Source organism: Prionailurus viverrinus, chromosome A2 (assembly GCF_022837055.1).
Source record: "Prionailurus viverrinus isolate Anna chromosome A2, UM_Priviv_1.0, whole genome shotgun sequence".
Taxonomy (NCBI): domain Eukaryota; kingdom Metazoa; phylum Chordata; class Mammalia; order Carnivora; family Felidae; genus Prionailurus; species Prionailurus viverrinus.
The window spans coordinates 20,584,133-20,606,373 of record NC_062562.1 but is presented as its reverse complement, the minus strand read 5'-3'; the positions used below and the strand labels follow the sequence as shown (position 1 = coordinate 20,606,373).

At 42.9% G+C, this 22,241-nt stretch overlaps 5 protein-coding genes and 3 non-coding genes across 36 annotated transcripts in view; 3 read left to right on the top strand and 5 right to left on the bottom strand.

Annotated features, from left to right (window-relative positions):
* The window catches only part of NEK4 (NIMA related kinase 4), a 50,580-nt gene extending 48,767 nt beyond the window's left edge, over nt 1-1,813 (top strand). For 3 of the 4 annotated variants that reach the window (XM_047845722.1, XM_047845707.1, XM_047845743.1), the window contains one exon: nt 1,480-1,813. In XM_047845722.1, coding sequence (XP_047701678.1) covers nt 1,480-1,668 — 189 coding nt within the window. In that variant the 3' untranslated portion in view covers nt 1,669-1,813. Of the gene's footprint in view, nt 1-1,160; nt 1,273-1,479 lie in introns of all 4 variants that reach the window. The other variant, XR_007149433.1, reaches the window with a different exon arrangement.
* Nucleotides 1,399-3,248, bottom strand: SPCS1 (signal peptidase complex subunit 1). The gene is made up of 4 exons (XM_047845816.1): nt 2,877-3,248; nt 2,503-2,562; nt 2,317-2,403; nt 1,399-1,812 (listed from the first exon to the last, which is right to left on the bottom strand). Exons 1-4 carry the CDS (start codon nt 3,090-3,092, stop codon nt 1,687-1,689), a joined length of 489 nt encoding a protein of 162 aa, XP_047701772.1. The 5' UTR covers nt 3,093-3,248; the 3' UTR covers nt 1,399-1,686.
* A 37-nt stretch (nt 3,249-3,285) lies between these two features.
* GLT8D1 (glycosyltransferase 8 domain containing 1) lies at nt 3,286-16,200 on the top strand. Of its 5 annotated transcripts, none has more exons than XM_047845795.1 (10): nt 3,286-3,404; nt 8,114-8,167; nt 8,253-8,351; nt 10,210-10,423; nt 12,422-12,539; nt 13,030-13,114; nt 13,302-13,414; nt 13,979-14,145; nt 14,266-14,378; nt 14,547-15,067. In XM_047845795.1, the coding sequence occupies exons 2-10, from the start codon at nt 8,152-8,154 to the stop codon at nt 14,735-14,737; spliced, it is 1,116 nt and encodes a 371-aa protein (XP_047701751.1). In that variant the 5' UTR covers nt 3,286-3,404; nt 8,114-8,151; the 3' UTR covers nt 14,738-15,067. The 5 variants fall into 5 exon arrangements, with proteins under 5 accessions (XP_047701751.1, XP_047701734.1, XP_047701742.1 ...); XM_047845778.1 differs by lacking the exon at nt 3,286-3,404 and adding an exon at nt 3,446-3,575; XM_047845786.1 differs by lacking the exon at nt 3,286-3,404 and adding an exon at nt 4,712-4,930.
* GNL3 (G protein nucleolar 3) lies at nt 15,158-22,036 on the bottom strand. The gene is made up of 15 exons (XM_047845756.1): nt 21,808-22,036; nt 21,121-21,179; nt 20,627-20,764; nt 20,397-20,510; nt 20,090-20,173; nt 18,975-19,107; nt 18,121-18,233; nt 17,759-17,882; nt 17,258-17,345; nt 16,634-16,808; nt 16,361-16,503; nt 16,142-16,278; nt 15,875-16,056; nt 15,523-15,586; nt 15,158-15,441 (listed from the first exon to the last, which is right to left on the bottom strand). Exons 1-15 carry the CDS (start codon nt 21,818-21,820, stop codon nt 15,359-15,361), a joined length of 1,650 nt encoding a protein of 549 aa, XP_047701712.1. The 5' UTR covers nt 21,821-22,036; the 3' UTR covers nt 15,158-15,358.
* LOC125161403 (small nucleolar RNA SNORD69) lies at nt 16,867-16,945 on the bottom strand. The gene has a single exon (XR_007150606.1). It is a non-coding gene; the product is annotated as a small nucleolar RNA SNORD69 (small nucleolar RNA).
* Nucleotides 17,993-18,074, bottom strand: LOC125161411 (small nucleolar RNA SNORD19B). Its single transcript, XR_007150614.1, has one exon. It is a non-coding gene; the product is annotated as a small nucleolar RNA SNORD19B (small nucleolar RNA).
* On the bottom strand, nt 18,859-18,935 carry LOC125161402 (small nucleolar RNA SNORD19). The gene has a single exon (XR_007150605.1). It is a non-coding gene; the product is annotated as a small nucleolar RNA SNORD19 (small nucleolar RNA).
* PBRM1 (polybromo 1) overlaps nt 22,034-22,241 on the top strand; it is a 115,720-nt gene continuing 115,512 nt past the window's right edge. For 20 of the 22 annotated variants that reach the window (XM_047845543.1, XM_047845597.1, XM_047845528.1 and 17 more), the window contains exon 1: nt 22,057-22,170. The gene's annotated coding sequence lies outside the window, so the exon portion shown is untranslated. Of the gene's footprint in view, nt 22,171-22,241 lie in introns of all 22 variants that reach the window. The other 2 variants (XM_047845471.1, XM_047845500.1) reach the window with 2 other exon arrangements.

Sequence of the window (22,241 nt, the reverse complement as noted above, 5' to 3'; positions counted from 1 at the left end):
CAAGATCCCTGTTCCCTCCCATGGAGCTTACATTCTGTGGAGGGGGGGGTGGCAACAATGAAAAATATGTAATGTGAGATATATCAGTGCATAGAGGATGGGGCATACCACTTTATTTTGACAGGGCAGTAGGAGATGTTTCTTTATAGTCCCATCCGAGTAGAGACTTGAATGAAAGTAAAGAACAAGTCCTGTGTATCTGAGGGGAAATGTTCCAAGTATAGAGAACAAGTGCAAAAGTCTTCCCTTTCAATATATGCCCACTTATCGACCAAAATCTGAAAGGTAGTATTGGTCTCCTACCCAGTGGTAGCGTTGCCAAACTCTTACGTATGTAAAATTCTTTCTTTATACATTTCATGTCTTATTTAATGTATAATGATTCAGAACAGCACATTTTGGCAGCTCCAGATGTCCCCCCTTGCCGCATTTCTGATGTTAAGTATGACTTTCTAATTACCTCTCCTTTCTGCTTACATCCACCTAAGATATCCTTTTCCCTGTTTTCAACCTTTGGGTGTCATCTGGAAAATAGGAGGTAACTTCATTTTTTTTAAGTTTATTTATTTTGAGATGGAGAGAGACTATGCATGCGGGAGGGGCAGAGAATCCCAAGCAGGCTCCATGCTGTCAGCACGGAGCCAGCCCAACTTGGGGCTCAAACCCATGAACTGTGAGATCATGAGCTGAGCTGAAACCAAGAGTCGTTCACCCAGGCACCCCAAGGTAACTTGATTTTTAACACTATTTGGGAGCTCCTAACTTTTAAATCACATTCATTACTCTTATTTATATGCTTAGTCTTATTTATGTGATCTTAATTTTCTCTTTTTTTTTTTCTTTAAGCTTTCCTGACTTTTGTTTATTAAGGTCATTGTTCTCATTTTTTAAACATGTATTTATCAAGTCCTGTATCCTGGTACTGAGAAATAGAATATTACCTACAATAACTCTCCCACTTCCATTCTGTACTCAAAACCTTTAGAATATTTTTCTGTTCAGTCCTCTGTTAAATTTAAAAAGAATTTAGTTTTTATAGGTTTCCACTTTGCTCCACCTCAACTAAAGGATGGATTGAAATTTTTCTGCTTAACAATACCCTTATTTTAGTGGTACCAAACTATGACCATCCCACAAATTTACACTAAATTTTTTCATAGGCACTTACTGTTGTCAAGAAAGACATGTATTAGGAACTTACAGCTACAGAAAATAGAAATGGTGCTCAGTGATGTTTTCAGAACCACAAACTTCTAACTCTGGCATTTACTGGTAGGTTCGCTTGCACAACAATGGACAAAAGACTCTTTAGACATAGACTGGTGTTGAGTTTTAACTGAAAACCTTAAAACGATTTAACCACTCATAATGAATTATAAAACTCTGACAGTCAAATTGTACTTTTATGAGGCATTTATTCATTATTTTTGTAGACCTGAAAGAAACTTTGCATACTTGTGTTTTCTGCTCTCATTTCAGATAAAGATTATGAAGAGAAGGTCTAAAATAATCCTAAGTCAAAAGCCAACGGAGTTAGAAATGAAATATAAAGACAACAAAATGTATACACAGCTGTGCTGGAGGAGCAGCGATGGGTTTCAACTCATGTTTTGGATACGAAAACGATTTAGCTCATCTCATACAAAACGAAAGCAGGTGCAACAGTAAAGCTGAATCATGAAAACCCTAATTATTTTTAGCATGCCTCTTAACTTTTCTTTCCCCTGGTTTCTTGTCTTCGGAGCCTGAATCTTGAACAGGTAACCACTTGAGGGGATGCCGGCGATAAATAGGCCATGGAGGAAGTGTCAACTGGAGCCAGAACAGAGGAAATCCGTCAATATTAAACATCAAAAGTTTAAAAGAGCATTACGTGTAATATTCCCAAATAAGTCCTCTATGCTTCTAGAGGTAAAAAACAACAGCAAAACTGACATTCCAGTGAAAACTCATCCACCCAGATATTTAAGAATTGCAAACAAGCCTCACCATTTACACATAAGGCTTTAGGAGCTAAAAAGTGAGGAGAGCACATTGTGAAGACCCTAAGAAATTCCTGCTAGTTTTGACCTTAAGATTACTGCTTGGAGCAGCTGCTGTTAAGAAATGAACTGTATCCTCTTATGCAGCTTACTTTATCTGCCACTTCTTTGGTATTCTACTTTTCCAATGATAGATAGCAAGGTGAAACACTGATGGCAAAAAGAGGAGGTTTTGAAAAGCTGGTGCTGGTTCTCACTACCAGCTCCAACCAAACCAACCCAATTTAGAAAACTTAACTTGCCACTAACATCCAAATACCCACAATCTTCTTACCAAACACGAAAAAGCAAATCCGGCCATAACTATGTACACAGTCCACCCGAACTGTTCAGCCACGTACCCGTAGATAAATCCAACTATCTGGAGACAAACGAAGTACATTAAATACAATCAAGCTCGTGGGGGGGGGGGGGGGGGAGGGGGAGAAGAAAAAGAATACTATGCAAAAACAATACTTACTGCAGAAAAAAGAATAATTCCCTGAAACATCTGTTCAGCTAGCTTCTGCCCCTTGTAATCCTAGAAGCGAAGGAGAGCAAAGCAGGAATTGGTTCCACCACCGAAGAGGTGGTTCCTGCCCTGGCCTCACAGCTTTGGCACCGGGCAACCTCGGCATCAGGGGCCTCCCCAAGGACCGGACAAGAAATGAGATTCTAGGTTTTCCGGAGACCTGAAGCAACCTAACGGCGCATGGGCAGGGGGCTCCTCGCGGTCGAAGAGAGATGGGGACCCGGGAAGCACAATTCAGGGAAGAGACAAGGGCCGCCGGAGCTGCCAGCTCCAGAGAAGCGTGCGGGGGGGGGGGGGGGGTGGTCTTGGGGTCGAGCCCTCACCATTTGCGTGGGCAGCGAGCTCAGATGCTCCAGCATGACTAGCTGAGAAAGCTGGCGGCAGAGCGAAGGCAGGTGCGACTCAGGGATCGTAGGCGCCGGGGTCGGGTTCCAAGTGCAGGACCGCGGGCCCGCAGAGCCGGGCAATAAGAGGGCCGCGGCCCCGGAAGCGGATGTCTCCCACAGACCCGAACGGCCCGAGGCTCCGCCCTGCACCATCGCTAGGCGACCTGCGCTTTCGGAGCCGGCTGTAGCCCGGCGCACTGCCCGCGAGGGCTGAGGTGGCGACGGTGGCGGTCGAGCAGAGGCATCGCGCGTCCGGGAGGGGTTAGCCGTCAGTAGCGTAATGCCGGAAGCCGCGGCCCCGGCCCTCCAAACTGCCCTCCCCAGCGCCCCCGCGGCCTAACGGTCGCCAGCGCGCGCCGTCTCCATGGCGACCGGCTTTTCTCTGCGAGGACCCGGGCGGTGGGGCTGCCCGGCGCGCCTGTTCGGCGCCACGATTCCGCGGTCGGAGCGGCGGGCGGGTTTCAGGTGTCGGGGCTGCGCCGCGGCCGCGGAGCTAGCAGGCGGGCGGGCTTGGTCCGGAGTGCAGGGGAGGCGGGCGGCCCGGCGGCGGACTGGGCCCCCGGGCCTGCCGCGCGGGCGCTGAGCTGGCGGGGCGGGCCGGGCCCCGGACGGTGGCTCCTCCTCCTCTGGCTGCAGGTAAGGGCGGCCGCGGGGAGCGTCCGAGACGAGCTGCTTACCCCGCTTACCCCGGCCCTAACCTGGGGTCTCTGGGCCTGGAGGGTGGGGAGGTCCTACGGAGCGTCACACCGCCCTTAGCACCCCTAAGCGTAAGGGGGCCATATTGACCCCTAGAATTTAGAGGGCAGTACCCCAGGCCACATCGCCCAATAGAAAGGGCATACTCTCAAAGAGGGGATCCCCCCTCCTCCGCCGTCCCTTGCACCGAAATGGAGAGATGGCCTCAATTCGGAGAGTCTCCCAGGTTGGCCGTCCAACAAGCTCGCCGGCTGCACCGGCCCCTCCCTATAGGGGCCAAGGGTTCGCTTTGCCTCTCTTTCAAAGCTGGTGTCTATCTCAAAAACTTAGGCCCTCCCTTGTTACCCCCTGAGCGAGATGGGGTGCCCACGCTTGGGAGAGAAACCTCTCTGGGGAACCTGGGCCTGTGAATCCTAAGTGGCTCTCTGGCCTCTATGCTGTGTTGCGTGTCAGGGTCACAGACAGTGGGATGCTCAGCTTTCCCCGGGCAGGCTGCCGCCCACATTCATACATTCAGCACATTTCGCCGTACCTTTTTCTCTGCCACGCAGTGGGCCTAGGATACGGCTGTGACCAACCTCAGGTCCTTACCTTCCTAGAGCCCAGAGTGTGTCAAGGGAGACAATGGTGTAACCCTAGAAATAAATGACAGCCAGCTCTATTCTTGGATAGGGAGGGCCAGGAGATGAGGGAGCTCAGGGCAGCTGCATCTTGAAGGGGGCAGGGGGAGGGGAGGAGAGGCTCCCTCGAGTCCTGAAAGCCAAGTAGGAGTTAGCCAGATGAAGAGGTAGGAGAAAGTGGATGTATATCTTTAGTGCTTTTCCACTTTTCAGCCTGGCAGAGACTTAATAGACTTTCTGTTGTATGTAGAAATTGTCATATCCCTCTGCTACACCCTCCCCCTTCCTTTTTAAAAATTTTATTTATTTAGGAAATCTCTACACCCAAAATGGGGCTCAGACTGACAGCCTGGTGTCAAGAGTCGCTTGCTCCTGCAACTGAGCCAACCAGGCACCCCTGTTTTACTCCTTTTTAAATGCACTTTACAACGTGTCAGTTGCTATAAAGGCATTACGGTATTTGAGCTATGAAGATATGAAAAAAGGAAATTGCTTGTGAGGTTCCATTTGAGAGAGATATCTGCTGGAATCCATGTCGTTCCTTATGTTGAAATGTGTTTTCATGACCATTATCAAAGATTGTGTTCCCTTTCTGAGCTGAGAACCACCAATGCTCCTATTTACAAGATCATTCAACAAATATCACCTGCCCACTACCAGTGGAGGTTTTTGATGGTGAGGATGCATCAGTAAACACTTTGTTTCATTGGGGTCTCTGTTCTCATTAGGGCTCACATTCTAGGCCCAGAAGACAGATATAAAGAAACAAAGAAATGAAGGGCACCTGGGTAGCTCAGTTGGTTAAGTGTGCAACTTGGGCTCTGGTCATGATCTCACCATTCCTGAGTTCGAGCCCCTGTATTGGGCTCTGTGCTGACAGCTCAGAGCCTGTACCCTGCTTCAGATTCTGTGTCTCCCTCCCTCTCTGCCCCTCCCCTGCTCATGCTCTATCTCTCAAAAATAAACATTAAAAAAAAAAATAAATGAGAGGATTTCATAATTGAGGAGGGGATGTGCTGAACTTTCCTGATGGCCTCTGAGGGGATGGATAACAGGATAGAAAGATGACCTTGGCCTGAGATACAGTTGTGAGATTGAGTTCCGTATTGGGCTCCTCGCTGGATGTGGAGTTTGCTTGGGATTTTCTCTCTCTTTCTGCCCCTCCCTCTCTTTCTCTCTCTCAAAATAAACATTTTAAAAAATGACCTTGGGCTTTGGTGACCTCAACAAGATGAGTTTGAATGGAACAGTAGGGACAGAAGTCTGGCCTGGAGGAGGCTAAAAGAAGAGGATGAGGAAGTAGAGCTAGAGGTAAAATTTTTTCAAGCATTTAGAGTGAGGGGAACAGAAAAATGGGTCCGTGGATCAACTGGGTGAGGGGAGTGGTGTCTTTTTTTTTTTTTTTAATTAATTAACTGATAAGATACAAGAGCATGATAATATGCTGATGGGTGTGATCCAGCAGAGAGTGAGTTTGCTGATGTTGCGCCAAGGAAACAAGTAGAGATTAGCTTACAGAGCGTAAGTGGAATGACCTTTCTTGGGACTACATATTAACAAGAGGGAGAGCAGAAAAGGTGGGTACATCTGCCGAGAATGGGTGCTAATGCCGGTAACTAGCAAGTTAAAAAAAAATGGTATTCTTTCTAAGGTTTCTTCAGCCATATTTTTTGGATACACCTGTCCTGTTTGTGTGTGTGTGTTTTGTGAGTGATTTGGGAATGTGAAGGTTTTGTAATTTCTAAACAAAATATTAACTACCCTAGTGAAAAATTGAATATTGCTGATCAAATTGTTCTTAGCTGTGTACTGTTACAAGTACATGAGGTTTTGAGAATTCTTTCTAACCACATCAGTGAGTTTCATTACAAGGAGTAGCAATAGGAAAGAAAATATGGATCAGACATACTGCATAATAATTGGCATTTTGCAGAGAAATAACTGTGGAAGTTTTAGAAGCAAATGGTTTCTGCCATGGTAGTTTAAGTACATCAAGTACCTGTCAGGATTGTGATTTTCTTGTGTCTAGCTAATTACCTCTCAATCCACATACTCTCTGTAAGTAACTTACTGGACGTTGTTGAGCTAAAACACTGTCCCTTGTATCATTAAGTTAAATGGGATTTATTCGAGTGAGATAGTTCTCTTTATTTGTGGTGGAAATTGGCTCCAAGCAGGCAGATGTTAGAGTTTTGTCTGCGGGCTCCTGGTCAACCAGTTTCTGTAGGTAAGGCTCAGCCCACCATGTGAAAAGCACACAGTGTATATAATGATGTGCATTCTTTAGAGAAGTTCACTGGTATAATGTACTTTATATATACTGCTCTAGAAAGAAATGGGAGAGAGGGAGAGAGTGTGTGTGTATGTATTTTAGATTGTTCTTTGGGAGTCTGAATTATTTTCTCCCCAGTTTGTAGTCTAATCTGTGATTCTCAGTTCTTAAAACAACCCTTCAATAGATTTCTTTTTTTTCTCTTTTTTTCAAAGGTCTTGAGAAATCAAGTGCCTGATAGGCACACACTTAAGATGAAATTAATTCAAACTTACTTTTATTTAATTATTTAAATTTTTTGTCTTAAAAAAATTTTTTTTTAATGTTTATTCATTTTTGAGAGACAGAGTGCAAGTGGAGGAGGGGCAGAGAGAGAGGGAGACACAGAATCCAAAGCAGGATCCAGGCTCTGAGCTGTCAGCACAGAGCCCGACATGGGGCTTGAACCCCCATGAGCTGTAAGATCATGACCTGAGCTGAAGTCAGATGCTTAACCAATTGAGCCACCCAGGCACCACTACTTTGATGTAGAAATATGCTATAATTCAGGGTGCGTTGTGAAGTTAGTAGCCTTATGTAAATGTTAGATGCTTCCAAGGGGGAAGATGAAGTAGAAAATGGTAAATGTCTCAAAGGTAGGATTATAATACCCTGGTTGCATAAACCTGTTTTTATAAGGAAACGTTACCCAGAGATTGTTGTAGAAATCTCATCATTTAATTTTGTTCCACACACAATCTCATTTTCATTGAATGATCATTATTATTATTTTACAGTTTTCTTTTTTATTTATTTTTTAACTAATCTTTACACTCATTGCAGGGCTTGAACTCACAACCCCATGCTCTTCTGACAGAGCCAGCCAGGCTATTAATCTTTTTTTAAGTGAAGGCATCAGATGAGCTGAGGAGCACAAGCCACAGGCAGAGTGACAGTATTGGACACCACTTTAGGAAGAGATGAGTAGTTAACCAACAGAAATGAAACCCTGGAAAGAAGCTCATTTTTCTTTTAGGGGATTTTTAATTTTTGAGAACAGCAGTCTCAAATTTTGACGGCAAAATTGGGTTTTGTGCATTTTTGTAATTATGTTTCTTTAAATGAATTTCTCTTTAAATGAAATTTTGTTTTAAATGAAGTTGGAAAATTTTTTCTCTTTAATTCCAGTTAAAGCTGAATGGGATACAACTCAGAACAGGGACGTTTTGTGCCAGTGAGGCCGACCTCAGGCTATAGACAACAGAGTCCATGTCTAATTTAACTAGAAATTTCACCTGGAGAACATTTCCATAGTGGTTAGACCTCAAGTAGTCCTCTTGGTAGAATTTATTTTGCTTTTCATCTGGTGACATTTAACATAGAAGGCTATCTATTTCTCCCAGGTTATTTGCAAGTATTTTATTATCATGACAACTATATAAAATTCAGATCCCAAACTGGGTTCTTGGAGACTATTAATTCAGAATGAGCTTCTGGCAGAAAATACTTGTATGCATTTCTTGTTTCTACCTAAATAAAATGCTGAGGCATTTCGATGGCCATTCTCATGTACCTGCTGACTTTGGGGGCTTGTTTTTGTTTTGTAGGGTTAAAAACTAATATTTATATAAGACAGAAGAGAAAGATGTCATTCCGTAAAGGTATGCTCTTTCTACAAATTTTCTTGTTTTTATAGCTGCTCAAAAGGTAAAGAGATGTAATGCAGGCTTTTCCTCTTTGTTTCAGTAAACATCATCGTCCTGGTCCTGGTGGTTGTTCTCTTCCTACTGGTTTTGCACCATAACTTTCTCGGCCTGAGCAGTTTGCTAAGGAATGAGGTTTCAGGTATGGGAACCCTTACTAATGTTTTGGCATTTGTTGAGGACCCAGGGTTCCCTGTGTCCCACATCCTAAAAGTTATAACACTAGGCTAAAGGAAGATAAAGTTTTCTTCTTGTCCTTACAAAAGCTGCTAGGAAAAGGTAGTGGTGCTCCTTGTGTTCTTATAGCCCCACCCCCACCTCCCTGTTGTGGAGATTTGCTAAAGGTTTGATCTTACCGCAGACCCCTTTTCACCAAAGCAGAGGCCTTAGGGGAACTGTCTGCTCCTTGCAGCAGGGGAGGGCTTCAGAAGGTGGGGACAGGTATGTGAAGCTTCTACTTGATGCCTGCCCTGTTTACTGGTGTCATTGGGCTCCTTTCCTTCATCTGTTCTTTCCTTTAACGTGTGGAACAGTAGTACTGGGACCATAGTAGTAAAACAAAACCAGAAAGCCTTATTAACTGATGTAAAAAATCACTTTATTGCATAATTCCATTGCTCTACTGCAATATTGGGAGGTTTCAGGATGTTTGTCAAAAATCATTTTGCTGTTGCTACCCACCCTAGTTGACCAGAACAAGAAAAGATGAATAGTTTTTGCCTGACCTTCACAGAGTGCTCTGAAATAACAGTATGTATTTACATATGTACATACAACATACATTAAGCAAGTAAGTATGATATGTATAATGTATGCATAATGTATGCTCTTGGTGGGAACATTTAGAAAAAGGAAAACAGCATTCAGGCTCCACGAGAATACTTTGTTCACTGCTTTATCTCCTATGTAGTTGGATGATGGCTAGTACACAGGAGGTGCTCAATAAATTTTCATTGAAAATTATTTCATTGCCTAGATACAGCTATTACTAAAATTTTGGCTTAGTACCTTCCTGCCTTTTTTTTTTCTGTGTATGTATTTTTTCTGTCATGAGATTATGTAATATATGAACTGCAATGACCTGTTTTTCCATGTGATTATATCTGAAGCAAGTCACCGTGATGGTAGATATTCTTCATATATAATTTTAATGCCACATAGTTTGTTTTCCACAGGAAAAATAGTCTTGGAACAATGTGACTCAGCCTTTTTTTGATGGCATCCCCACAATAAGAAACATGTTATAGATAGCACCCAAATATACATGTGTATTTGCTTATTGTCCATCTACCCTTCATGGTGGTAGAGACTTGTGTTTTACTTATGGCTATGACCCCAATGCCTAGCACATATTAGATGCTCAGTGTCCAATGAATGTAAATGAATGAATATATATTGTAAAAGGCAAAAAGGAACGTTTACAAAACAGTACTTAGAATTGCTGTGTGTGGTGTGTGGTCTGATACTTTTCTGATTTGGTGCTCTGTTCCAATTCAGGAATTGCTTTTCTACTCAAATTCTGATTGTGACCCACTAAATTGATTTCATGCCTATTTATGGGACATAGTTCATGGTTTGAAAAAAAATGGTTTAGTCGGTTTCTAGGTTTTCACAATTATAAACACACTTGTGACTTTGGATTACCTCTCAGATTTGTACTTAAGAGAGGCAAGGGGAATTACTGGGTCAGAGATCATGTACCTGTTTAAGATTCTTGATACAAATTGCTAAAAAGCCATTCTGGAAAGATTCTATTGTATTCCCACCAGTAATGTATCAGAATTCAGTCCACCAATATTTTTTTTAATGTTTCTACTTTTCCAAAAGCCTTGTCACACATAGGAAAACACAGAGCTTCTGGGCTATATGCCTCATGTTGTAATGGGGGGAGAATGAAGTAAGTATAATCCTCACCTTACCTCTTATCATGTCTTGGGCTCTAGATCAAGAGCTTATGAGGTTTTGTATCACAATACTTTCCTTGTGTGTGTTCTTTGCAGATTCAGGAATTGTGGGGTTTCAGCCCATAGACTTTGTCCCAAATGTTCCCCGACAAGCTGTAGACGGGAGACAAGAGGAGATTCCTGTGGTCATCGCTGCATCTGAAGATAGGCTCGGGGGGGCCATCGCAGCCATAAACAGCATTCAGCACAACACTCGCTCCAATGTGATGTTTTACATTGTTACGCTCAATGGTACAGCAGACCATCTCCGGTGAGCTCTGCTTGCCTGGTGATTCTGCTTCTAGAGGATGCTCTAGAACAGGCCAGCTGCCAATCCAGGAATGTTTTTTTCCATATGTGTATACTTCTTCTATACAATTGAGATCATACCACATAAAAACTGCACATGAGAGGTTTTTCCATGTGATTGTATCATAAACACATCCCTGTGGTAGGAGAAAGAATATAAGGAATTTGTACCAAGATGTAAATTAATTTAGTCACACACACATTATTAAATCAAGGGTTTTTTTTTAGTAATAATTTCTCAGTGAAGGAGCAATATGTTGATTTACATTCTGTTACAAGTTCCTTATCTCATGGACACACCCTGAGTAGTTAGTTCTAGAGTGGGATGGTCTGGGGGAACGATGGCAAGGTGGTGTGGTGAAGTGAGCATATAGATGAGAATCCGGATCCTGGCCCAGTGATTGGGGAGAATTACTTAACCCCTGGGAGCCCATTTCCTCATCTCTAAGTATGGGGTGAAAATGTCCAACTTAGAGGATTATTGTGTTGAAAATGAGAATATATAAAAAAACATTAAGAACATAATAGTAAACGTTCCTTACTGTAATTGTGATTAATCAAAGAATCCTAATCTGATAAAGTCATCCAGATCTTGAAAATGCTCTGAATTCAGATTTATGATATTCAAAGAAAACATCTTATTTAATAGGCTAACAGTTGTCACTGTTCTAAAACATTTCTGTCCTTGTGACTTTCTCCATGGTTCCTGTTTAGTTTGTGAAAGTTGTTATTTTTCCTATATTTTAAGGACTCCAAGGGGCGCTTGGGTGGCTCAGTTTGTTGAGCGTCTGACTTTGGCTCAGGTCACAATCTCGTGGCTCGTGGGTTCAAGCCCTGCCTCCGGCTCTGTGCTAACAGCTCAGAGCCTGGAGCCTGCTTTAGATTTTGGGTCTCCCTCTCTCTCTCTGCCCCTCCCTTGCTCATGCTCTGTCTCTCTCAGTCTCAAAAATAAACTTTAAAAAAGTAAATAAAAACTCCAAAACCATCTAAAATAATGTAGAAATAACGCACTAGCAGAGACTACAGGAAAAATGTGCAGTCATTTACAGAACACAGACTTTCTTAGAGATAGTACCTTAGACACTGGTGGAGGAATTACTTAGTCATTACAGTGAATTAATGAGTCTAAAAGAACAGGCTACCAGTTTTATCAACAATTAGCTTTCACTGCCATCATATTTTGACTTATTTTCTTCACCACGTATTTGGAGAAACAAGAGTTGATTGGTCCGTGTGATGATGGGATGTTCCCAACCGGTTTCTCTCCAGCACTGACCCTGAATGTGAGCCTGGTGGGAGCACTCTCCATCACCACAGAATCTTGGTTCAGGCAGGGAGTTTGATGGGCATACCTTCACTTAGATGAGGAAACCAAGGCTCGTAGAAGAGGCTTGAAGACATCTATATGGTCCCCAGGGTTTCTCTTAAACTACATTATGCCCTCATTGGAAGACAGAGAAGGCTGTAGTTTGGGGACATAGTTACTTATTTAAAAAATTTTTTTGTTTATTTTTGAAAGAGCACGCGTGCACACATGTGCAGGAGGGGCAGAAAGTGAGGGAGACACAGAATCTGAAGTGGGCTCCAAGCTCTGAGCTCTTAGCACACCTAACGAACCATGACGTGAGATTGTGACCTGAGCTGAAGTTGGACACTTAACTGACTGAGCCACCCAGGAGTTCCTGGGGACATGGTTATTTAAAAGTTTTTCTTTAATGTTTATCTATTTTTGAGAGAGAGAGTGCAAGTAGGGGAGGGGCAGAGAGAGAGACACACACACGCAGAATCCAAAGCAGGCGCCAGGCTCCGAGCTGTGAGCACGGAGCCCAATGTGGGGCTTGAACCCATCAACCGCAAGATCATGACCTGAGCCAAAGTTGGATGCTTAACCGACTGAGCCACCCAGGCGCCCCAAGGACACGGTTATTTAAAACAAATTTGGTGCTTTTATTTTCATCAGGTCCTGGCTCAGCAGCAGTACCTTGAAAAGCATCAGGTACAAAATTGTGGATTTTGACACTAAACTTTTGGAAGGGAAAGTCAAGGAGGATCCTGACCAGGGGGAATCCATAAAACCAGTGAGTTCCATACATCCTTGTTTGTACTTGGAGTTTGGTGGACTCGAACACAGGTTTGAACTGCATGTGTCCACCTATATGCAGGTTTTTTTTCGATACAGTACTATAAACGTTCTTACGATTTTAACATTTTTCCCTAGCTTACGTTATTCTAATACAGCATATAGTATGTATACCAGATGTATGGACTGTTATAGGTAAGGTCAACAAGTAGGCTATTAAGTTTTGGGAGAGTCAAAAGTTGTATGTGGATTTTTGTGCAGGGGGCCAGTGCCCCTAAACCCCAAGTTCTTCAGGAGTCCACTGTGTTAGGAAGTGACTGGAATACTTGGGTAACTGGGTATGGTTCCCTGGGGATCAAGGTTGAGCAGTTCTGAGACCTTTAGCTGTCTTCTCCTGCATGGGTACTGAGAGCACTCTGGGAGTTTCTAATAAAGGCATAGTCACTGATGAATCCTGTGCCAATGGCTCTTTCTTTTTCCTTTCCCAGTTAACCTTTGCAAGGTTCTACTTGCCAATTCTGGTTCCCAGTGCAAAGAAGGCCATATATATGGATGATGATGTAATTGTGCAAGGTACCAAAGACTGTCACCATTAGTGCTGTTCTCTATCCAGAGTGTGGGTGGTAGCAATTGTTTTATTTATGGTATCTTATAAAAGGTCATCCTAAGTGGGAGGAATGGGCATCTTGAGGCAACTCAAAGTGTAAATCTTAAAAGAAAAAAAAAAGTAAATCTAAATCTTACACCTTGTCTGTTTCAGGGGATATTCTTACCCTTTACAATACACCACTGAAGCCAGGGCATGCAGCTGCATTTTCAGAAGATTGTGACTCAGCCTCTACCAAAGTTGTCATCCGTGGAGCAGGGAACCAGGTAAAGTACTTATTCAAGATCTTACATAGACACGCCACTCTCTATACTGCAGGGTAATGGGGAGAGGCAGCAAAATCAAGGGGCCCTTTACTTTTGCTACATTTTCCATTCCCCAGTTCATCCCCAAATTCAAGGCCGCTTTTCTGTGGATTGGTTCATGATTTTAACAACCTGTTTCTCCTTGAACATCTGGCTTAGTATGTTTATTCTAGGTTCCTATTGTTAATTTGGAATCCAAAATGTCACTGTTTTGTTAAAAATGTTTATTGGAGAGGGGGAAGAGAGAGCATGGGCACATGTGTGCAGGAAGGGCAGGGAGAGAGAGAGAGAGAGCATCCCAAGCAGGCTCCGTATGACCTGAACCAAGATCAAGAGTTGGATGCTTAACTGACCAAGCCACCCAGGCATCCCCCAAATGTCACTTTTCATTGCTTTACACAGAGCCCCTTTGCTAATAATCTGAGTAGTTTAATAAGCAGGTTTTTTTTTTTTTTAAACTGGCTATCAGTTACATCTATTCTGTTTGAAGCAATAAACCTACTATATATCCCATTTGTGTTTTAGTATAATTACATTGGCTATCTTGACTATAAAAAAGAAAGAATTCGTAAACTGTCCATGAAAGCCAGCACCTGCTCATTTAATCCTGGAGTTTTTGTTGCAAACTTGACAGAATGGAAAAGACAGAATATAACCAACCAGCTGGAAAAATGGATGAAACTCAATGTAGAGTAAGTATATATAGCTGACCATGCTGTAAAGATGCTTATTTCAACCTGGGTGGTCTTGTTTAAGAGGAATTTTTAAGGATTCTCCACTAACAGTTTACATTTGTCATTTGTCCCCCCAAGAGAGGGACTGTACAGCAGAACACTGGCTGGCAGCACCACAACACCACCTCTGTTGATCGTATTTTATCAACAGCACTCTACAATTGACCCCATGTGGAATGTCCGCCACCTTGGTAAGTTGAAAAAATTAACCAAAGGCCTAACTAATAAAGAATTTAAGTGTCTTTCCTCAGGGATGGGATATATCCAGTTCCCTTTAAGTTTTCTGGAGTTTGATGTAGCATTCTTATTTCTGACTAGTACTAGGTACAATCATTTGGCTCTTTTTTTCTCAATGTAAGGTTCCAGTGCTGGAAAACGATATTCACCCCAGTTTGTAAAGGCTGCCAAGTTACTTCATTGGAATGGTCACTTTAAGCCATGGGGAAGAACTGCTTCCTATTCTGATGTCTGGGAAAAATGGTATATTCCAGACCCCACAGGCAAATTCAGCCTGATCCGAAGACATATGGAGATCTCAAATACAAAATAAAACATAATTTATGCTATAAGCATTTCTCAGGAAATCCTGGAAGACAGTATGTGTGGGAATTAACAGTTGCAAGGCTTCAATGCCTATCTGCAGCAACCCATGGAAAGAGGGACATTTCAGCTGGGTAAAGAGGATGAACTACCCTGTTTAGCAGTCAGCTTCCCAGATAGGCTATAAATGTCTCCATCTGCCTTACCAAATGTTTGCTTACTGCCATACTGAAGGACTGACAGGGATGGTACGGCTAGTTCAACACTACTGCTTGGTTTTAATTTTGTAATATTAACCTGTGGTCTGATCTGTTAATAAAGTGAAACCTACATTTTTCAATAGGTGTCTGATGGTTTGCTTCCAGGTGATTAAGTATACTTCTACCCAGTTGTTAAGAGAGCGGTGCTGCTATAGAATTCAGACACTTTATAATTGCCTCATTTTTAAAGAATGAGTGTACCATGATATATATTTACAAAATTTACACAGCTCATGGCATACAGCAACAAACTATACATCACACACAATAGAACAGCTCAGCAGTCTGCTCAAAATGTAAAAAAAAAAAAAAAAAAAACGAAAAAAACAAACCACAAAACCCAACAAACACCTTCTAAAAAGACAAGGTTGTTACACATAGTCTGTACTGAAGTCATAAGCATCATCTTCCTCTTCAGTCATTTTATCTGAGATGTAAGATTGTGCTGACTCATCTATATTGGAGAAAAGAAAAGTTAAGGTTAAAATTCCATACCATGCCGCTTTGTTATTGGTAAATCCCTCCACCAACCCACCTGCTTGAGACTCCTCAGGCAGTGCCCACGTCTCTTCTGCCGGGACCATGGCTAAGCTCTCTTCCTGTGGGACAAAGAAACAGTGCAAGATTAGTAACACTTGTCTGCTCAATCTAACTAACTGCACATCTGGAAAGACTCTGAAGGTACTTGTAACGAGACACACAAAATTAAGACTAATGATTGCAAACCTTAAATACTAAATCTTAGGTTTTTTTCTTGGTTGTTTTTTTTTTGTTGTTGTCTATCATGAACTGTTTAATTTCTACTTTCATCCCTTTCCCATTTGTTAAACATTATTAATGATAAAAAATGCACTCAAGCTTAAGCAACTTGTGTGCAACATACTTACATCAGCTTCTTCATCAACACTTTCCTGGTCACTGTCAAGGTCGTTGTGGTCCTCCTCCTCCTCCTGCTGTTTCTCTTTCTGTCTTGGCAGTTCTTCAGGAATGTCCTTTTCTTCTATTATTCCATTTGTTAGACCTGAAGACTGGAAAAGGATGCTCCTGGCTGAACGAGGGCCCCTGATGCCTAGGGAAGGAACATAGCCCATGTAACCAGAGACCTTTTACTGCCCTGTCAGCCAATGAAGAGAGCAAACACAAGCCTTGCTTACTGTGTATGCTGTGTGCATTGTTCTTTTCCAATTCTTCCAGATTAAAGCCCTGTTTCATGTCTGTCATGATGCCCTCATTAAAATGTGGAGAGGGAGTCCAGGATGTAGGGGGATGGCAATAGTAACCTAAGGAGGCACTAGTATTAAAAACAAGATTTGTCAAAAACCAGTGGTCTTCATTCATGTGGTCCTCAAAATGCCAAGAGAAAGGAGTCTTACCCTGTCCACTCAGACCACATCAGTTTGGCTGCACCTTCTACATTTGGGCTTCCACCTTTTTGGTGCAGTCCTCTTCTCTGAGCAAGCAATGTAAAAAATTCCAGATGATTCTTAAAGTCTGGGACAGTAAATTTCAGTACTACCTTAAAAAAAAAAAAAAGGAAAACTGAAAATGTCATTTATCTGATACAGTGTAAAAAGCCTTGAAAAATCTCCCACTTAAATGCTTATGATGAAAGAGAAAACGGAGCTCAAGGGAAGAGGTTCTTATACCTGTCGAGCATCAGCCTGGGACAAGATGGCGCTAGCGGCCTCTACTGGTTTCACCATTTCAATACTCGCTGGACTCCTTAGAGCAAGTGTGCTGGCAGAGTTAAGCGGAGACACGATGCAGCTTGGACTGTCTATGACTGTGATCTGTTTGTCCAAGGTGACAACCTGCATGCACCTAGAACAAGAGGGATGGTAACTGATGGGAGCACTGGTTTACCTGAAGGATGAGAGACAACACGAAGCTCAGGGTTGGATTGAACAAACTCAGCACACAGTCTGTCAGATCCAGTTTATCATCATTTGCTTCGTGTTTTATCTGAAACCCTAACGGTGCTCCATCTACTTCTAAAAAGAAACACTACGTTATAGCCTATATGTTGGCCTAAATGCAAGCTGTTTCCTCTGCCATAAAGATTTCCCCTCCCCTCAATCTATTTGGTTGTCTTTCAAACTAGATGTGAGCTATTCCACTCGAATCCATTCTTCCCTAAACCTAGCACTAACCTAACCCTGTTCCTTTCACGGACACCTCTAAAGAGAGAATGGTCTTCCTTAAGCTATTGAAAACAAAATATTGACTCATCTATGATAAAATATTATAATTATGTAAGAACTCATTTTTACCTTGTCAGCCCCATGGATACACCAACATTACATATCCGTTCTTGTTTCAAGCTGTTGATGATGCTGCTTTTCCCCACATTTGGGAAACCTACAAATGGGAAATCCACAGAACAAAAGGCATTATGTAATTGGTAATTACCAAATTTCCACTGCCTTATTTTAGGTTTGCCTGATGTTTAGAGCAAGATCAGAGTTGGATCTGAGTGTCTTCATTTCAACACTAAGACGAATCTTAGCATCTTCATTTCTTGCACAAGAAATCAAGGGTAGGAGGATTAATTCAAATAAACTAGGGAGCTTTCAGAAGCCAACTTCCTACAGTGCACATCTGGCAAAAGACTGAAATAGGCAGCAATTAACGTTTCTTTGTGTGTATCTGAAATGGGCAAGAAGCTAATGTTTGAACAAGCCCTTTATTAAGCACCAACCCCACACAGTTAACATGGAAAAATTCTTGGCACTTAAAAGATAATACGTAAGATGTGTTGAACTGAAACTCACCAATTACTCCAACCCGAATGGCTTTGCCGTAAGTCTCCTGAAAACTTCTAAGAAGCTTCCAAAGGCCTTCTTTCCCAACACAGACTTCATTTTTGAATGGAGCTCTCTTCTTTAACTTCAAATGCTAAATAAAATTCCAAGTTAAGTTTACTTCTGATAACTCACCAGATAAAACCCAAGCAATCTGGTTCCAGAACCCAGCTATTAAAATCACACTATTATCTTTCAGATTATCTCTGGATGAAATCAGAGTTGGATCTTATGAGTTCTCATTTTTTAATCAAGATTTTGTACACTCATCATATTTCAGCCATCCAAAATCTGAAAGAACCATACTTCCCACCACTAACAGTGAAGAGTACCTTGATTATCTTGCCCTTGTCCTTCAGATTTGTTGAGGCTCTGAACACCACTGTTGGTAATTCCTTCTTCAAATAATTTAGCCAGTTTTCCAAATTCTCCTTTGGTACCAAATCTAATAGGAATTAGGAATAAGACACATACTCTCAATTTGGTAATTTTGTTGATAGGAACATGCACTATCTGATAAGCTGGATTTCACTCTGGTTTGTCTCTTCAGTTTTTTCAAAAGATTTAAGTGGAAGATGGGGAGAGGGTAAGCTCCCCACTATGTTGCCCTTATCTCAACAGATTTTGGTATCTATACCTCTGTATTTCTTCAATTCTCCTCTGTACTACTCACCCTTTCAGAATTAAGTCAACCTGTAGATCATTACCCTACAACTCTAGGGCTATGTTTCCAAAATTTACTCTCACATATCAACCATGTTTACTGGCCCCAGCAGTAACTGTGGATCCCAATATTACTTTCTGCTTCCCAAGTCTCTGTTCTGGGTTTTCCTGGCCCTGATGCTCAAACCCGTACGTACCTGCACTTCACATAAACACTGTCATACTGCCATCTCTTCCTATGTGAAATATACTGCACAGTAAGCTATGTACAGAAGCTTACACTCTTGAATAAGACAAAGTGCTAAGTAATGAATGTCAAAAAGAAAGTTGAAACCAATTGATCTCTTACAGAAAATACCTCCACCCCATTGCCCAGCACTGTCTTTGGCAACAAGACCATATGCACTGGCTTTACTGAGATCAGAGTTGGATCTTAACAGTCTTCAGTAAAAATCAGACTGCTCACATGTTTTCCTCATACCTCACTAGTGCATATGGAACATAAAACATCCCTTTTGCTCACCTGATTTGTTTAATACAAGTACCAGCTTTTTCTGTCCACCCTGGACAATGGCCTCTTCTACCTGGGGACACCTGCAACCAAGAGGATCTCTGGCATCCAACACCTCCAGCACAACATCTGAGGCTTCAATCACCTGTCAAAGCAGAAACTATCAGAGGAGCATCCCTTACTCTAGCAACACCCTCCATACAAGTATACTGGCGTTTTCCACTTTGCAACTCGAAGTTGGATCTTTTGTCTTCACTTTGGCATGAAGGATGTTCACATATCATTTCTCATAGGAAAGTGAAACACAAGTTTGCTTGGCAGCCTCTGGTCTCTCATCAAAGTGGAAATACCCCACTGTCTTGAACATATTACCCTCCCATAGTGAATTATGTAGTTTGATAGGCCCCTGTGGCCCTGCCAAGACTGCTGAGCAACAGTCATGTTCTATTTACAGAGGGGAGTGAGCTAGGAAAACGGGCATTGGGGATGGGAGTTCTGGGGAGCAGCTATGCCAAGACACTCCCTTGACCTCCTTCACTTAGGAGGTCACACACTACTTCCAACAAGAGTATTTTAGAGACTTTTTCCACACTGCTTGCTATAATGTATTTTTCTCTATTAAGTTTTATTTTTGAGAGTGCAAGTGCCCACATGTTGGGGGAGGGGCAGAGAGAGAGGGAGAGAGAAAATCCTAAGCAGGCTCCATGCTAACAGCATGGATGTGGGACTCGATCGCACGAACCATGAGATCATGACCTGAGCTGAAACAACCATGGATGCTTAACTGAATGAGTCACCTAAGCACCCCATGTTTTACTCTATTTTAAAATGTTCTATATCATCATGTTACTTTAACACAAAGTACCACTTTTGTAAATCATGCTCATAGGAAACTGTTCCTGTGCAAAAAATTTAAAACACAAGAATATTTCCTTTAACTAAACAGAAAAGGCTCTAAATAGAATAAGCCACAATAAACAAATAGGATAAGCCAACTTTCTGAAAAATTTTTCTAGCTCAAGTCAATTCCACTTCCACCTTTTCAGGGTTGGTAGCAGGAAAAAAGAATGACTCTAGTCTTTTCCAACCTCATTATCATTTTTACACACTAGCCTAGACTAAAATACCTTTTTAAGTTCCTGACAATACAACTTCTTTGGATTCTGTTTGCCTGCCTTGGCTTTGTTCTTAGCTTTACGCTGCCCAAATTCCTACAAGATAAAAAAACAAAGGAAAAACACAAAATTAGCAGTTCAGTTGTAACGTCCTTCTCCACTTTCCATGGCTAATTAGGAGCACTGCAATTGTTATTTCTATAGGTAAAACGGAGTGAGAATGGTCTTTTTCTGCCCAGGAGGTACAACAGCCCCTGCCCTAAGTCTGTACTTTTGCTCCTACAATAAAACTCTCATTCACAAAGACACTTGATCATACCTCGTTCACAGGTTCCAAGTTAGATGCCTTAACACCAGGGTTAGTTTCAAGTTTCCTTTTCTTTTCCTGTTCTTTCTGCCTATCGAGTTTCTGCTGCTGTTTTAGTTCTTCAAGCTGTATCCAAGTCATAAGAGAAAAGGGTGAGCCAAAGCAACTTGGCATTACTTTACTTTCAAAAAATACACATACCCACACATCACTTGTTCAAAGTTTCAGCTAACATATCTTACTCGCTGTTTCCTTAGCTCAGCTTCCCGAAGAAGAGCCTCTTTAAAGGGAGCACTGTTTGGAACTCCTGGGTCTTTTCTAGGCTTTTTGCGACCCTGTTTTTTGGCCTCCTTCCTCAATTTTCGATGGTGCTCTCGAACCTATCATAATAAAAATTTTTATTAGTTTATGAAATTTACTAGCCAATCTGGCTAAAGTTAATTATGCCTGTAAAATAACCTAGAAAAGCTGTAGCAAAAAAGAAAAATGTCACCAAAAGATTCTCTGCAAGGGTTAACATACTGATCAGAGTTTACAGACTTTCTTATCACCAAATTACTGCACTTTCCCACAGCCATATTCCTGATGCCTAAGAACTTGTACCCATGGACAGTCTATTTAACTTCAGTTTCATGAGGTGAAATCCTATTAATCCAGACCTCCTAGTGGAGGAGAGGTGGAGCAGAAATCACGTTAGGATTATATTTAATACAGTTCTCCTAAGCACTGGACTTACCTTTTTTTGGATTTTATACCGCTTATGGCAGGTCATGCGTTTACTTGCTTTCTTTAACTCTACAAAGACACCGGTCACAAAAGGATTAGACACAAATGATCAATTTGTTTCGTTTTTAGTGACTGTGCTCTAGAATCATATCCCTTTTCCTATTAAGTAGTTAATTAACTCTCAAACTTAATTTAAGTATCATATGTGGCGGATAATAAACATACACCACTCTAAAATCCCAGAGAAGTAGACTCAACAGGTCCGGAGCAGAGCCCAGCTTCCTTGCTCCCACTCTTCTCATATAGACGGGTTGCGCACAGGAGCACATGAGACCCCAAACAGCAGCCACTTCTGGTCAAACACCATGAATTACAAGTTAGGAGCAAACAGTGGGTTTCAGAGGCGGCTCTCGGACCTCACCAGGGCCAGACTGAACGTGGTCATGGAAGGGAAAACGCCGGGCCCGAAACATGGTTCAGACTCAGTTTCCTTGCCTAGTCTCCACTTTTGTCTTCGTTTCGTACAAAAGAACAGGCCCACGGTTAACGTGGGGCCTTCCCGCTCTTGGTTCTACTACCAGGGACCAGCGCGACGGCCTACCCGCAGGCTCTCCCATTCCCGCAGAAGAGCGCCCTGGTGGTGCATCGGCCAAGAGAGACAGATGCCCCTCCATACCCGCTTCCCGACCCCACTCACTCGGTCGCTTCATCCTGGTAGTAGGAAAGGCAGCAGCGGCAGAAGCTACAACGCGCCTCCGACACAGCCACGTGTGAACTGCGGACAAGCGCGAGCAACACGCACTGACGCTACCGCCGTAAACAGCGCCGCCGTCCGCCCGCGTGCGCGCGCACGCAGTGTCGTGCGGAGCCGGGTTCGCTTGGCGGCCGCGGGACTGGTTTTGCGGCGGCACCGGGAGGGGTGAGGGTGGTGAGGGCGGCGGGTGCTGGAGCGACGGCAGCGGCCGCAGCCGGAGGAGCAATAGCAGCAGCCGTGGCGGCCACGGGGCGGGGCGTGGCGGTCGGCGACCGCGGCCGGGGCTGCAGACGGCGAAGCGGCTGGGTAAGGCCGGGCCCGGGGCGGGTGGGGCCGCTCCCACTCGGCCGGCTGCCGGGCCTTTGTGTGGGCCCCGG

Bases quoted from the DNA above. Each gene is read 5' to 3' on its own strand.
- SPCS1 (XM_047845816.1), bottom strand. From the start codon at position 3,092: ATGGTGCAGGGCGGAGCCTCGGGCCGTTCGGGTCTGTGGGAGACATCC. The intron at 2,404-2,502 runs GTAAGTATTGTT...GTTTGTCTCCAG, and splicing joins GAATTATTCTTTTTTCTGCA to ATAGTTGGATTTATCTACGG. The intron at 1,813-2,316 runs GTAAGAAGATTG...TTCTGGCTCCAG, and splicing joins GATTTGCTTTTTCGTGTTTG to TTGACACTTCCTCCATGGCC.
- GLT8D1 (XM_047845769.1), top strand. From the start codon at position 8,062: ATGGCCATTCTCATGTACCTGCTGACTTTGGGGGCTTGTTTTTGTTTT. The intron at 8,352-10,209 runs GTATGGGAACCC...TGTTCTTTGCAG, and splicing joins GCTAAGGAATGAGGTTTCAG to ATTCAGGAATTGTGGGGTTT. The intron at 14,379-14,546 runs GTAAGTTGAAAA...TCTCAATGTAAG, and splicing joins GTGGAATGTCCGCCACCTTG to GTTCCAGTGCTGGAAAACGA.
- GNL3 (XM_047845756.1), bottom strand. The intron at 20,174-20,396 runs GTATGATCAAGT...TTTATCTTGTAG, and splicing joins ACTTGGAACCTGTGAACGAG to GAATTTGGGCAGCGTAAAGC. The intron at 16,504-16,633 runs GTATAAGAACCT...TTTTTTTTTAAG, and splicing joins CCCAGGCTGATGCTCGACAG to GTAGTACTGAAATTTACTGT.